The 17,160-nt window shown below is 35.5% G+C and overlaps 1 protein-coding gene across 4 annotated transcripts in view; it reads right to left on the bottom strand.

Moving 5' to 3' along the window:
* Positions 1 to 17,160, bottom strand: part of ANAPC10 (anaphase promoting complex subunit 10) — a 263,091-nt gene that overhangs the window by 237,023 nt on the left and 8,908 nt on the right. For all 4 annotated transcript variants that reach the window (XM_055336625.1, XM_055336623.1, XM_055336621.1 and 1 more), the window contains one exon: positions 8,661 to 8,751. In XM_055336625.1, coding sequence (XP_055192600.1) covers positions 8,661 to 8,751 — 91 coding nt within the window. The remainder of the gene's footprint in view (positions 1 to 8,660; positions 8,752 to 17,160) is intronic.

Raw genomic sequence — 17,160 nt, 5'->3', positions numbered from 1 at the left:
AAGAATTTAAGATTCTTGTATTATGTGTGAAATATTATTTGAAGGCAGACTGTAATAAGTTAAAGATGCATATTGTAAATCTTAGAATCATTAACATTTTAAAACAATATTAAATAAAATAAAGGCATACACTTAATAAGCTAATAGTAAAGAACAATAAAATTGATATCAACAATAGCCAAATTATGAAAAGAGACCAAATGTCCAAAACTGATGAATGGATAAAAAAGATATGGCATATAGAAAACTTCCAAACTCATTCTATGAGGCCAGTATTACCTTTATTCCAAAACAAGACAAAGATCCACCAAAAAGGCGAACTAAAGACCAATAGCCCTGATGAATATGGATGCAAAAATTCTCATCAAGATACTAGCTAATAGGATCCAACAGTTACATTAAAAGGATTATTCACCACAACGAAGTGGGATTTATTCCTGGGCTGCAAGGGTGATTCAGCATCTGCAAATCAACGTGATACACCACATTAATAAAAGAAAGGACAAGAACCATATATCCTCACCATAGATGCAGGGAAAGCATTTGACAAAATACAGCATCCTTTCTTGATTAAAACTCTCTGCAGTGTAGGGATAGAGGGAACATACCTCAATACCATAAAAGCATTATACAAAAAACCCACAGCAAATATTATCCTCAATGGAGAAAAACAGAGCTTTTTCCCCTAAGGTCAGAATAGGACAGAGACATCCATTCTCATCACCATTGTTCAATATAGTATTAGAAGCCCTAGCCTCAGCAATCAGACAACAAAAAGAAATAAAAGGTATCCAAATCAGCACTGAAGTCAAATTTTGGTCTTCGTACATGACATGATACTCTATGTTGAAGACTCAAAAGACTCCACCCAAAAATTGCTAGAACTCATATAGAAATTCAGCAAAATGGCAGGATATAAAACCAATGCAGAGAAATCAACTGCATTTCTTTTTTTTTTTTTAAGATTTTTATTTATTTATTCTTGAGAGACACACAGAGAGAGGCAGAGACACAAGCAGAGGGAGAAGCAGGCTCCATGCAGGGAGTCTAATGTGGGATTCCATCCCGGGATTCCAAGGATCACGCCCTGGGCCGAAGGCAGAGCTAAACTACTGAGCCACCCAGGAATCCCCCAATTGCATTTCTATACACAGACAGAAGAAAGAGAAATCAAGGAATTGATCCCATTTACAATTGCGTCAAAATCCATTAAGATACCTAGGAATAAACCTAACCAAAAAGGTATCTGTATTTTGAAAACTATAGAACGTATATGAAAGAAATTGAAGAAGACCCAAAGAAATAAAAAAACATTCCATGCTCATGGACTGGAAAAACAAATATTGTTAAAATATCTTTGCCGCCCAGAGCAATCTACACAGTCAATGCAATCCCTATCAAAATACCATCAACATTTTTCACATAGCTGGAACAAATAATCCTAAAATTTGTATGGAACCAGAGAAGACCCTGAATAGCCAAAGAAATGTTGAAAAAGAAAATGAAAGCTGGTGGCATCACAATTCTGAACTTCAAGCTGTATTACAAAACCGTAATTGTCAAGACAGTATGGTACTGGCATAAAAATAGACATATAGATCGAATGAACAGACTAGAGAACCCAGAAATGGACCCTAATTCTATGACCAACTAATCTTCAACAAAGCAGGAAAGAATATCCAATGGAAAAAAAAAAAAAAAAAAGACAGTCTCTTCAACAAATGGTGTTGGGAAAATTGGGCAGTCACATGCAAAAGAATAAAACTGGACCACTTTCCTATATCATACACAAAAATAAACTTAAAATGGATAAAAGCTCTAAATGTGAGGCAGGAATCCATCAAAACCCTACAGGAGAATACAGGCAGCAATCTCTTTGACCTTGGCTAGAGCAACTTCTTGTTAGACATATCTTTAAAGGTGAAGGAAACAAAAGCAAAAACGAACTACTGGGACTTAATCAAGATAAAATGCTTTTGCAGAGCAAGGGTTGACAAAACTAAAACCCAACCTACAGAATGTGAGAAGATATTTGCAAATATTTTATCAGATAAAGGGCTAGTATCAATATCTATAAAGAACTTACCAAACTCAACATCTTAAAAACAAATTATCCAGTCATGAAATAGGCAGAAAACATGAATATTTCTCCAAAGACGTACAAATGGCCAACAGACACGTGAAAAAATGTTCAGCATCACTGCACATCAGAGAAATACAAATCAAAACCACACTGAGGGGGATCCCTGGGTGGCTCAGCGGTTTGGCGCCTGCCTTCAGCCCAGAGCATGATCCTGGGGACTCGGGATCTAGTCCCACATCGGCTCCAAGCATGGAGCCTGCTTCTCCCTCTGCCTGTGTCTCTGCCCCTTTCTGTCTCTCATAAATAAATAAATAAATAAATAAATAAATAAATAAATAAATAAATAAATAAATAAAATCTTTAAAAAAAAAAACAACACAATGAGATACCACCTCACACCAGTCAGAAAGTTAAAATTAACAAGTCAGGAAACAACAGATGTTGGCAAGAATGTGGAAAGAGGGGAACCTTCTTACACTGTTGGTGGGAAAGCAAGCCAGTACCTCCACTCTGGAAAACGGTATGGAGATTCCTCAAAAAGTTAAAGCTACCGAACAACCCCAGCAATTGCACTACTAGGTATTTATACAAAGGATACGAACATAGTGATTCGAAGGGTCACCTGCACCCCAATGTTCATAACAGCAATGTCCACAGTAGCCAAACTATGGGAAGAGCCTAGATGTCCATCAGCAAATGAATGGATAAAGAAGATGTTTTATATATATATAAAATGGAATATTCCTCATCCACCAAAAAAATGAAATCTTACCATCTGCAACAATGCAGATGGAAATAGAGGGTATTATGCTGAGCAAAAATAAGTCAATCAGAGAGAATTATCATATGATTTCACTCATAGGTGGAATATAAGAAATAGTGAAAGGGACTATAATGGAAAAGAGGGAAACTGAGTGGGGAAACATTAGAGAAGACAAACCATGAAAGACTCCTAACTCTGGGAAACAAAGGGTTGCAGAAAAGGAGGGATGAGGCAGGATAGTGTAACTGCGTGATGGGCATCAAGGAGGGCACTTAATGGGGTGAGCACTGGGCTGATAGAGGTGAGTTGGGGATGGGTTAAATGGGTGATGGGTATCAAGGAGAGCACTTGTGGTGAGCACGGGGTGATATATGAATGTGATGAATCACTACATTCTACTCCTGAAACCATTATTATACTATGTGATAACTAAAATTTAAATAAAAACTTGAAACAAGTAAACAACAACAAAAAAGATCAGTAAAACTGATAAATCTCCAGCCAGTCTGACTAGACACCAAAAAGAGAAATGGTAATAGTTATCAATACCAGGTATAAAATAAAATATATAAACTATATTACTATAGTTCCAACAGAAATTAAAGTTAATAAATGAATATTAGAAATACCTAGGTCAATAAATTAATTTTGATAAAAAGGAAAAATTCTTCAAAAAACACAAATTTTCAAAACTGATTCAAGAAAAAATAGAAAACAAAGAAGATTTTATTTAAAAAATACTATTTCTAGTATGCTGAGAATTTAATAAGTAGGTATTGGAATTTCTCAAATGCTGTTTCTACATCTATTTATATGATCATATGATTTTTCTTTAGTCTGTTGAGAGGGCAAATTTCATTGATTTTTTTCTTATTGTAAAATATACATAATATTTTTTATTATTTTAAGTGTATAGGTCAGTGGCATTAAGTACATTCATATTGTTACCACCATTGCCACTATCCATCTCTAGAACTTTTTATCATTCCAAACCAAAATTCTATACCCATTAAACAGTAAGTTTCTATCCTCTCCACCCACAAAAGCATCCATAAGATAAGAGTTGCTTTAAGCATACAATCAAGTAAAGAGAGCACCAATGCTAAATCACCAAGACAGAATTGGCAATTATAAGTTTTCCTTCTCCATTCCCATCCAGCAAGACTGGAGAGTTCAGGAATTAAAAATATGGGTAAAAGCTATAGAAGCAAACCACACCTTCTTCTTCCATTTACAGTAGATTGAAGCTTATGGAGAGGAAGAAACCTTAAAAGAAACAAGCAACTCTGAGGCTTTCACTGTTAGTTATGACTACTAGCTTATTTCATTACAGCTAGGATGGAATGTTTTAATTTCTAGTCTATTTTGCTACTTGATAACAATTTCAAATATAGTTACAATTGTCTTAAATTATTAATAAGCTGTGCTCACTTTGGCAGCACATATACTAAATTATTAATAAGCTTAGTACCTATTATTTTTTTAATGTCTAAATTTTTTCACCATAAAAAAAAAAATAGAGAGGACCAAGCAAAATGGGATATTGGAGCCTGTTCAAAGTGAGGAGTGCATTCACATGGGGGAAGGGAGGAAGTGTAGTACGGCCCATGTGGAAGTGAGCAGAACTTCTGAAGAGGAGAGCGGCTACACATGGGGAATGGGGTGTTTGAGCCTGAGTAGAGTGATGAAGACATCCACACCACAAGGTGACCCAATGTGGCATATAAAAGCCTGTGTGGAATGAGAAGTCAGCCACATTGTAAGGTAGTCTATTATGGAGTGTCAAGCCCAAAGAGGGATAAGAGAGCATATGCGCACCATACAGTGAGGTTCTAGAGCCAAGATGGGTTAGAAAGTTGGCCTGGCATGCAACGTCAAAGTCCAAGTGGACTGAAGAGAACATCCACACAAGGGAGTGACTGATGTAAGGTGTCAGATCCCAGACCAGGAGAAAAAGATTATCTACAAATAGGGAAGAGCATATAGAGTGAAAAGACAACAGCACAGGATAGGTTGAGAGCCTAGGTGGGGTAAAGGGGCATCTGTGGAGGGGAAGGAACAATGAGAGAACTGGAACACTGGTTACATACTGGGGAATTAATGAAGTAAGTAGGAAGGACAAGAGAACCAACCAGGTTCTCATTCATGAAAGGGCTTATGAATACAAAGGAAAAAAAGAGAATAAACCCTGTTCACTCTGGACTGTAACTGGAAGTGTTGGAATGAATTTATGATTTTTGTATATGTATGAAGACAGAGAAATAAATACTGATGTAAATATGTTTATATATGTATGTGTTACATACATATATCCCCTTACTGAGAAGGCTTAGAAACAGCAATATCATACAGCAATGAGCATATCCAATACAAGACATGGTATATTGGGTATGCTCAATACACTAAGCTGGTTTCTTTCTTTTTTCATTTTTTTTGTTTTGTTTTGGGGCTTTTTTTTTTTTTTTTTAGATTTAATTCTTTGAGAGAGAGAGAATGGGGGAGGGGGAAGCAGAGGGAGAGAAACTCAAGCAGACTCCCCACTGAGCAGGGTGCCCAATGTGGGGCTCGATCTCTCAACCAAGACCATGACCTGAGATGAAATCAAGACTGCTTAACTGACTGAGACACCCCAGTACCCCCACAAAATCTGGTTCTAACTACTATTCTCCACTAAAATACACCTGATTTTAGAGAAATGGGGCACAGAATCTTTTGCCAGAACATAAGAAATTGCTCAAATAATCAACAGAGACTATCAAAACGTAATAGCATCAACTGGAGGGGACTCCCACTGGCCAAATCTGAGGCAATTTGAGCACTGACACAAAAGATGATAATAACAGATTTAAAACAGGCGAATAAAACAGTAAACTTTGAGCACATGCTGATAGCAATAATTTTGAGTAAAATGAAAGAATCTTTTCAGTGGAGAAGTTTAATGGATATAGATACTACCTTAATCATATAATAGAAGTAAACACTCATCAGTCAAGGGACAAAATAAAAATCATGTACCTCAAGTATTAAGATGCAATGACAAGGACAGAACATCACTTCTGTGCTACTTTCCCTAAAGATGTAGAACCTGAAGTTACTCATGAAGATCAAAGAAACCCAAATTAAGGGACATTCTTTAAAATAACTGGCCTAGGGATCCCTGGGTGGCACAGCGGTTTGGCGCCTGCCTTCGGCCCAGGGCGCGATCCTGGAGACCCGGGATCGAATCCCACGTCGGGCTCCTGGTGCATGGAGCCTGCTTCTCCCTCTGCCTATGTCTCTGCCTCTCTCTCTCTCTCTCTCTCTCTCTGTGTGTGACTATCATAAATAAATAAAATTTTAAAAAAATAAATAACTGGCCTATAATCTTCAAAAGTGCTGAGTCAAATAAAGAGTGAAGAAATGTTCCATATTAAAAAGAGAGTAAAGAGAAGGGACAACCAAATTCAACCTGTGATTCAATTTCACTGCTACAATTGGTAGAACAGGAATGGGGTTGTAAAATTAAATGTATCACTGTTAATTTCCTAAGGATGTATTGTTGTTATATAGAAGAAGGTCTTTATTTATAGGAATGACATATGAAAGCATTCTGGAGAGTTGAGACATACATTGGCAATGTAGTCTGAAACAATTGTGGGAGGGAGGGATTGTAATGTATTTAGAACTTTTAAGTGTGAGATTGTTTCAAAATTCTTAATCAATTTCCCTTTTTCTAAAACATTTGTTTTCAAAATGTGTTTGTCAAAGCCTTAGGCTTCCCTAGTTAGGGCAAAGGCTAAGTTAAGCAGGGAGGGCCTTAAGTTCCTGACTGTTTTAATAAGCTTAGTTGAGAAACAGCTGAATACTAACTACAAACAGTTCTTTAAGTCCGGACTGCTAGATCACATCCAGGCTCTATAACTGCATGGATTGTGACCTGAATAAGCTAATTTTTCTAAATTTTAGTTTTTTCATCTATAAAATGAGAAAAATGATAGTACCTACATCTTACCAAAGATGTTTTGGGGATCATTTAAAAATGATATATATTAACAACTATTAAATATTAAACTTTTAATGAGATAATACAATACCTGATACTTTCAATGCTCTATAAATATAACATTTTTATTATTAATTCTTCAATACATTGGCCTTCTGTATAAAATTGCATTTCCTAAAAAGAAAAAATCCTAAAAAAATAATAAATAAAAATAATAAAAATAAATAAAATTAAAAAATAAAATTAAAAAAATTTAAAAAGATTAAAAAAAAAAAAAGAAAAAATCCTGCCATTCTAATATAATACAATTAAATTAAGACACTCATTGTACCAGCTTTGATAGCCTTTGTTGTCATGGAAAAGAAATTTACCCTACCCAGTATAATAGTTAAAAGCACAGGCTCTCTGGTCAGAGTGCTTGTGTTCAGATGCAATGCTGCCAGTTATTTGCTGTGTGATCTTGGGCAAGTTACTTAATTTATATAGGTCTGCTTCTGAGACTATTTAAAAAAGGATAACAATAGCTGTAAAGGTTAAATGAAATGAACAGATAACACATTCTAGCAAAGTATCTGATGTTTTAAGTCTTTAAAAATACTAGGTGCTGTTTTTATTTCTGGTAAATACATATTTAATACATAAGGACAAGAATTGGCATACTATGACCCACTGGGTAAACTATGCCCACCAACTACTTTTTTAAGACAAAGTTTAATTAGAATAACTAAATTTAGCCAGTGTACATTGCCTAAAGCTGCTTTTATGCTATAATGACCCTAGTAGTTGTAATAGAGACCAAATAGCTCAGAAAGCAAAAATGGTTAATTTCTGACTTTTCCATAAGAAATGTGCTGATCTGTACCATCAGTGAGAAAAACAAACTAAAGGGGCATCTTGCTGGCTCATGTGAGTCTTGATCAACCTGGGGTTGCAGGTTTAAGCCCCACATTGAGTGCAGAGATAACTTAAAAATAAAATCTTTTTTTAAAAAGAAAAGAAAAAAAACCTAAAAATACAATGCTGTAAAATGTTAAAATAGATGATATAACTATTTATATAATCTACAGATATATGTATATTTATATAATAGATGATTTCCATGGGGCAGGATAACCAAGTTAGCTGCTTTCCACCTATCTCAATAAACTCAAAGCAATTGAAAAACATATGGCCATGTTCCTTTCCCCAAGAAAGTAAGCATTTCAAAACTGAAAATGTCCTTAACGGTTTTAAGTTAAGACAATTTTTTTCCAATGGAAATACAAATTTGAGAATTACATGAATAGACTATACATAAAGGACATACTGTTATCACTCCAGATGTAGTTAATGCAATACATTAAGGCATTGCTTTGGGTCATAAGCAGAGCATATTTTTCTGAGATAAATCATCTTGAAAAGTATATTTAAGACATCTCTATGTAGGGCCACCTGGGTGGCTCAGCGGTTGAGCATCTGCCTTTAGTTGTGGGCATGATCCCAGAGTTCCGGGATCAAGTCCCACATTGGGCTCCCTGCCTGGAGCCTGCTTCTCCCTCTGCCTGTGTCTGCCTCTCTCTCTCTCTCTGTCTCTCATGAACAAATAAAATCTTAAAAAAAAAAAAAATCTCTATGTAAAAGGAACTGTGTAAAATACTATAAAGAATTCACAAAGATAAGATGAGTAAACTTAAAACAATCTACATGAGTAGAAAAATAATCTCAAGGCTTATAAAAACCAGAGTTAAGTGCATTTTACTATAATTTCTATATTTCTTTAAATTTTATATAAATAAAATAGGTTACTTTGTTCACTTAACCTACACAAATCAAAAAATACAAAAATGTATTACCTGAATTGGATGTTTACTAAATGAGGTTGGGAGCCATCTGATTGCCAATAAGTTTCAAGATTATCATCCCGTAACTGATCCACTCCAAATCCTAAAACACAAGTGACAGTAAGTTCTCATGAAAAACAAAGAGTTATATATTCCAAATATAAAATTACCATCCACATTTGTCCAGAAAATGTGATCAACAGGATAGTCAGTATTGTAAAATTTAAATTAACTAGAATTCTTCCATCCTCTTCACCAGACCTCAACTCTTAGAATATCACCTGCACACGCAAAAGTTTCTATTAGGGCCAAAGCATTCTTGGGTGTAAGCTTTAACTTTTAAAGAATGTCTAAATGTCTTTTAAAGATAGCATGCAGGGTTTTTAAAAATATTTTCTTTAGAGCAGCCCAGGTGGATCAGCGGTTTAGTGCCACCTTCAGTCCAGGGTGTGATCCTGGAGACCTGGGATCCAGTCCCCACATTGAACTCCCTTGCATGGAGCCTGCTTTTCCCTCTGCCTGTGTCTCTGCCTCTCTCTCTCTCTCTCTCTCTCTCTCTTCTCTCTTTCTGTCTCTCATGAGTAAATAAATAAAATCTTTAAAAATTTTATTTATTTATTCATGAAAAACACACAGAGAGAGGCAGAGACACAGGCAAAGGGAGAAGCAGGCTCCCCACAAGGAGCCCGATACAGGATTCGATCCCAGGACCCCAGCATCACGACCCAAACCAAAGGTAGACACTCAACCACTGAGCCACCCAGGTGCCCCAAGATAGCATGTAGTTTTTTACACTTTCTACAAAGTGGTAATAAGAATGATGCTCATGTCCTGCAAAATCTGATTTTATTAAGTTCAATATGCCACATATCTTTCTTGTGACAACAAAAAGGACAATGTAGAAATATTTTCAAAAGTCATATAAATTTTGAAACCAAGTGTTTCTGATCAAGATTCTGATTAATCAAAATTTAAATTTGCTCAGAATTTCGTATCATCTAGCCATTCTACAGAACTGAAGTAAAGCTACCCAGTATTGTTTTTTCTTGATTAAAATCATAATAATGCATACCAATTACAGAAATAATTAATGGTAAAGTATAGATTTCTCAAAAATATTTAAGACAAATAAACCTAATTCACATTTAAAATTTTTCACTAGTATTATATTCATTATGGATCAAATTCAAAAGATAGAAAAAAAGAACATTGTGGAAAGTATGCCTCCCCCAACTATCTGGTTTCCTCTCCAAATATAATCAATGTTATCAGTTTTTTACATACTCTTTCACAGCTATTGTACACATATACAAATATATATATATACACACACACACATATATCTCGTTTTTTCCATTCTACACAAATAATGGCATACAATATAGTTTTATACTTTGCATTTATGTTTCACTTAATGTATCTGCAAGTTTCTTCCATTCAGTAATAATAATTAATAATAATAGCAGCAAACACATATCACATTTACTATGTGCCAGATATTCTAAGTATTCTACATGATATCATGTTAATATTTATTTAACTCATATAATAACTCAGTTAACATAAACAGCCCCCACATTTTTTAAAAGTTATACAGTATCTCACTATCTAGAAATATAATTATTTAACAAAACCCCTACAGGAAAAAAAGACCCTATAGGACATTTAGGTTATTACCAATGTCTTCCTGTACAACACTGCAGTAAACATCCACCTATCTTTAATTTTTAAATGCACATTAGTATTTCTGGAGGATGGATTTCTAGGAATAGAATGCTGGGTCATTAAAATTTTAACTTGATGAATATTGCCAAATTCTCCTCCAAAATGCATTCTCACCAATATTGTACAAAAACATCTATTCCTCTACATAACTAGTAAATATTGGGGTATTCTGAAATCTTTACACAAAATGTTGAAGACTTAGTTTAAAGACATTAAATATCTATTTAATAAGCTTTTATATTGATTAAATACTGAAATAATTTTGGATATACTGAGACAAATTAATTAGGAAAATTGTATTTTTTAATTTTAATATGGGTACTAGACAATTTTAAATTACATATGTGGTTTGCATTAATTTCTGTTGGACAGCTCTGCTCTGTACTCATGCTAAAATATAATCATTCTTTCAAGTATTTACTAATGTGATAGGTGAAAAATTATATTTCAAACTTTCATTGATCATTTATATTTTTTCTCATAGAATATACCTATTCATAATTTCATATATTTTCATTGCATTTTGGTCTTTTCATCGATTTGTAACTCTTTTCCTATTAATAGATATTACGCCTATATTTGTTCCATATGATCCAAATATGCTCTCCCCAGTCTGAGATGTGTATCTTAAATCTGCACATGCTGCCTTTACAGTATATACTAACTAGTGAATAAGAGAAGTTTTCCAAGAGAAAATAATCTTTGCATTGAATTCTGAAGTACAAATAGGAGTTGGCTAAGTAAAGAGGTAGAAGAGCAAGGTTAAAGAGCATTCAGTAGGGACGCCTGGGTGGCTCAGCGGTCGAGCGTCTGCCTTCGGCTCAGAGCGTGATCCTGGAGTCCTGGGATCGAGTCGCACATCGGGCTCCCTGCACGGAGCCTGCTTCTCCCTCTGCCTATGTCTGTGCCTCTCTCTCTGTCTCTCATGAATAAATAAATCTTTAAAAAAAAAAAGAGCATTCAGTAAATAGAAAAACATGCAATGGCATGGGAAAACAGAAGTGGAATCTGTAGGAAACAACAGCAGATCTTTTTGGAAGCTAAGGCTACAACTTTGTGTTGAATCAGGAAATGAGCCAGAGACATATGAAAGGAGTCATATCATAGAGACTCTAGTGCACTAAGATACGAAGTATAAATTACCTTGAAAAATATGATAACCTACTGAAGAATTTTTAGTAGGGAAGTCATATGATTAGGCAATAATCAGATTAGGACCTTTAGACAGGTTCTTCAGTGCCAGGAAGGGACAAATGATGATAGTCTGAATTCAGACAGTGACCAAGATATATGCTCAAAAAACAGCTTTCTATTGCCCCAAAGAAAATCTTAAAATATAAAAACTGAACTCTCCATTACTCACTCTGTAACTCTTAGATCTGTGCTGTACAATATGGCAGCTACTAGCCATGTGTGGCTACTGAACACTTGAAATAAGGCTAGTTCAACTTGAGATTTGCTATACACATTGGTTTTTGAAGACTAGTAAGAAATCCAAAATATCTCATTAATAATAAGTCTACTTATTTGGATTAAAAACATATTATTATAATTAATTTAACCAATTTATCCTTTTTAATGTATCTACTAGAAAAATTTTAATTACACATGCCACTTGCATTATACTTCTATTGGATAGTACTTTTACTAGGCTGCTATTCTTTCTTTATACATTATTCAAAGGCTAATCCAGAATATTTATTTCTGCAAGTTATAAGATAAAAAGTTGTTTTGCCACCAATATAAAGAGTTCTTAAGTTTTAAATCTTTTTCTTCTTACCAGTTTATGAGTTTGCTAAAAGAAGATAATTAAGAACTCCACAACTAAATATTCTATTGATTAAAAGACTTTTGTCACTTACCATTGTAACTAGCTATGTAACTACTGTGACTATTGTAACTAGATATTTGTCTAGTTTTTCTTTCTCTTCATTTCACAATTTTATATGTGTATGAGCTCAAAGAATTTCAAAAAATGGTGTTTGTTCTTAACAAGCAAAATAAAAACTAAACAAAAAACTTACAAGAGTAAGAGATGTCCTGTAACTCAAGATAATCATTTTAAGTTTTTTTCTAAGATACTGCTTGTGAAACGATAGCAATACAACTAGGTAGGTGCAATCTCTGCAATCTCATCAATGACCAGTCTTAGCACCTCTGGAGTGCTAAGTATGATTATCAGTTTCTACTTCTTCAAAATATGTCTCACAAACACAACATTTTATAAACTCTGTTTATGTGCCAATGCCATGACTCATAGAGTAAGCTTCTTTTCCAAAGCTTCCCACTCAGTATTATACCTCAATTCTTTTAGTCCAAACAAAAGAACTACAAGACAGATCTGTGATAAGTGCTTTAACAGGTCCCATGATAATGCACACAAATGATATTTTAAAAAATGTAGATAATGACTGATTCTTAAGGAAGTGGTTCTCGCCGTATGGTCCCCGGATCAGCAGTATCATTGTCATCTGGGAACTTGTTAGGAATTCTAGACCTACTATATCAGAAGCTTCCAGAGTTAACTCCTCTGAGAATCTGTATTTTAATAAATCCTATAGGTAATGCTGATGCATCCTAAAATTTTAGAACTACTATTTAATGGAAAGTCTTCTCAACCTAAGCACTAGTGATAGTGTGCACTGGATAATTCTTTTGGGGGCAGGGGGTGTCCTACGCATTACAGGATATTTAGCAGCATCTCTGGCTTCTATCTGCCGGTTGCCAGTCACAATCCTCCCCATGCCAGCAGTTATATCAAAAAACCTCTGCAGACATTACCAGATGTCTCCTTTGAGGCAAAATCATCCCCAGGTGAGAACTATTGCTCTAAGGAAAAGAAAACCAGCATTCACCTATGGTTACTGTTTAATAAATATCCATTTTTCTCTACCCATCCTCCAAGGGAAGAAAATATTTTGCACTCCAGTCATATTGGAGCTTAATCATGACTTGTTTTGGTCAACAAAATGTAAATGAATGTGACACAGGGGTTTAATTTTAAAGATTTTATTTATTTATTTATTTATTTATTTATTTATTTATTTATTTAAGAGAAAGAGAAGGTGGGGGGAGACAGAATGAGTTGAGGGAGGAGGAGAGAGGAAGAAAGGGACAAGGAGACTCCAAACCAAGCTTGGAGCCCAAAGCAGGGCTCAACCCAGGGCCCCGAGATCATGACTTGAGCTGAAACCAAGAGCCACTCAATCGATCAAGTCACCCTGGCACCCCCAAACAGTGGTTTTAAGTGTGCCTACAGGTCTTCTTTGGCCTTTTAAATATTGGCACCCCAGTAATACATCATGCCTGAACACATGGAGCAAGCCTGGGCCCAACTCCTAACCTAGAGCCAAGCCACAGCCAAACGAGAAATAAGTTTTGTTATAATATGCCACTGAGAGATAATGGTTGTTTGTTATACAACATTAGTGCAGCAAGAGCTGACTAACACAACATCAGTAGATGAGATACATTTGATTAGCCCAGCTTAGATTGCCTTTAGGAGTAAAACAGCCATTATCCTGTTTTACTTCTAAAGCAAGCATACCTTTTTTTTTTTTTTTAAGAGTTTATTTATTGGGGCACCTGGGTGGCTTGTATGATTAAGCATCTGCCTTCACCTCAGGTCGTGATCTCCAGGTCCTGAGATCAAGCCCCATGTCAGGCTCCTGGCTCAGCAGGTAGCCTGCTTCTCCCTCTGCCTCTGCCTCTGCCTCTCCCCCTGCTCATGAGCGTGTGCTCTCTCTCTCTCTCTCTCTCTGTCTCAAATGAATAATTTTTTAAAAAATCTTAAAAAAAAAGTTTATTTATTTATTCATGAGAGACACACAGAGAGAGGCAGAGACACAGGCAGAGGGAGAAGTAGGCTCCCTGTAAGGAGCCTGATGTGGGTCTCGATCCCGGAACTCCAGGATCACACCCTGAGCCAAAGGCAGATGCTCAACCACTGAGCCAGCCAGGCATCCCAACAAGCATATCTTTTAACACAAACCCCTTCACATTTGCTAAGGCACTAGTATAATTAGGGCATATATCTTGACTCTGAAGACACAAAGATAGAGAACACATGGTCTCTGTGGAGGAGTTCATCCATCTAATACATAATCTATGCTACCTATTTACATTTAGACTAATTAAAAATAAATAAAATTTAAAATTTGATTCCTCAGTAACATTAGTCACATTTAAAAGTACTCAATAGCTACACCTAGCTAGCAGCTACCTCACTGTACAGTCCCAATGTTCTACTGGCCAGCATTGAGGGACTTAAGTAGATAAATTACAATATAAAGTGTTAAATGCTATAACAAAGAGATGAAGAAAAAAGCCCCACAAACATATGAAGGCTAGGGGCACCTGGGTGGCTCAGTGGTTGAGAGTCTGCCTTCAGCTCAGGTCGTGATCCCGGAGTTCTGAGATGGAGTCCCACATCAGGCTCCCTATAGGGAGCCTGCTTCTCCCTCTGCCTGTGTCTCTGCCTCCTTTCTATGTCCCTCATGAATAAATAAATAAAATCTTAAAAAAAAAAAAGTGAAGGCTAAGCAACATGCTACTAAACCACCAATAGGTCAGAAAAGAAATCAAAGAGGAAACCAAAATATACCTGGAGACAAATGAAAATGGAAACATAGTCAAAATATTTGAGATGCAGCAACAGCAGTTCTAAAAGGGACCTTTATAGAGATACAGGCTTGCCTCAAGAAACACAAAAAGTCTCAAATAGTCTAAAGTTAAAGGAAATTTAAAAAGAACAATAAAGTTAGTAGAAGGAAAAAAATAATAAAGAGCAGAGCAGAAATAAATGAAATATACTAAAAAAACCCACAAAGATTAATAAAACTAAGAGCTGTTTCTCTAAAAAGATAAACAAAATTGACATTTAGTAAGGCTCATCAAAAGGGGGTGCCCTAGGTGGCTCAGTCAGTTAAGCATTTGACTTGTGATTTCAGCTCAAGTCAAGATCTCACGGGTCATGGGATCAAGCCCCACATCAGGCTTCACACTCAGTGGGGAGTCTGCTTGGGATTCTGTCTCTGCCTCTATCTCTGCCCCTCCTCCCACTCATACACTCTCTCTCTCTCTCTCTCTCTCTCTCTCTCTTTTTTAAATTTTTTTATTGGAGTTCAATTTGCCAACACATAGCATAACACCCAGTGGTCATCCTGCCAAGTGCCCCCATTCACTCTCTCTCTCTCTAAAATAAATAATTCTTTAAAAAAGAGAGAGAAAGAGGACTCAAATAAAACCAGAAATGAAGGAAGTAACAACGGATACCACAGAAATAGAAAGGATTATAAGAAACTACTATTAAAAATTATATGCCAACAAATTGGACATCCTGGAAGAAATAGATAAAATTTCTAAAAACATATAATCTTTGGAGACTGAATCAGGAAGAAATAGAAAATCTGAATATACTTATGACAAGTAATGAAAGGCCAGCATCACACTGAAACCAGACAAAAACACTACATACACACACACACACACACACACACACACACACACACACAAATTATGGGCCAATATCCCTGATGAATACTGATGCAAAAATCCTCAAGAAAATTTTAGCAAATGGAATTCAACAATACATTAAAAGGATCATTAACCACAATGAACTGAGATTTACTACAGGGGTACAAGGATGGTTTAATATCCACAAATCAATCAACATGATATACCACATTAACAAAATGGATAAAATAATTATTCAGCTCAATAAATGAAGAAAAAGCAATTGACAAAGTAAAACATCCATTCATGATAAAAACTCTCAACAAAGTGAGTTTACAGGGAACATACTTCAACATAATAAAGGCTATATGAAAAACCGGTAGCTAACATCATATTCAATGGTAAAAAACTGAAAACTTTTCCTTTAAGACCAAGAACAAGATAAGGATGTCCACACTCACTTTATTCAATGTAATACTGAAGTCCTAGTTGCATCAACCAAATAAAAAGAAATAAAAGGCATCCAAAAAACTGGTGAGGAAGAAGTAAAACTCTCACCCTTCAAAGATGACATGATGGTATATATAGAAAACCTTAAAGACTCTGCCAAAAACTATTAGACCTAATAAACGATTTCAGTAAAGTTGCAGGATGTAAAATTAGTAAACAAATCTGTTGCCTTCCTATACACTAATAACAAAGTAGCAGAAAGAGGAATTAAGAAAATAATCCAGGGCCGCCTGAGTGGCATAGGCAATTAAGCAAGAGAAGCTTGGCTTTGGCTCAGTTCAAGATCTCAGGGTGATGAGATCAAGCCTCAGGCTCTGTCTGATTGAGATTCTCTCTCCCTCTCCCTCTGCCCCTCTCACTTATGCTTCTCTAAAATAAAAAATAAAATAAATAAATCTAAAAAAAAAAGAAAAAATAATCCAGTTATATGAAAAAGAATAAAATACCTAGAAATAAATTTAATCAAAACGGTAAAAGACCTGTAATCTGAAAACAGTAAGATATTAATAAAAGAAACTGAAAATGATAGAAACAAATAGAAAAATATATCATGTTCACAGATTGGAAAAATTAATATTGTTAAAATGTCCTTACTTCCCAAAGCAATCTACACATTCAGTGCAATTCCTATCAAAATACTAATAGTATTTTTCACAACTAGAACAAATAATCTTAAAATTTGTATGAAATCACAAAAGAGGGCAGCCCTGGTGGCTCAGCGGTTTAGTGCCGCCTTCAGCCCAGGGTGTGATCCTGGAGACCCTGGATCGAGGCCCACGTCAGGCTCCCTGCATGGAGCCTGCTTCTCCCTCTGCCTGTGTCT

Source organism: Nyctereutes procyonoides, unplaced genomic scaffold, assembly GCF_905146905.1.
Source record: "Nyctereutes procyonoides isolate TBG_1078 unplaced genomic scaffold, NYPRO_anot_genome, whole genome shotgun sequence".
In the NCBI taxonomy this organism is placed as follows: domain Eukaryota; kingdom Metazoa; phylum Chordata; class Mammalia; order Carnivora; family Canidae; genus Nyctereutes; species Nyctereutes procyonoides.
This window is presented reverse-complemented; position numbering and strand designations above follow the sequence as displayed.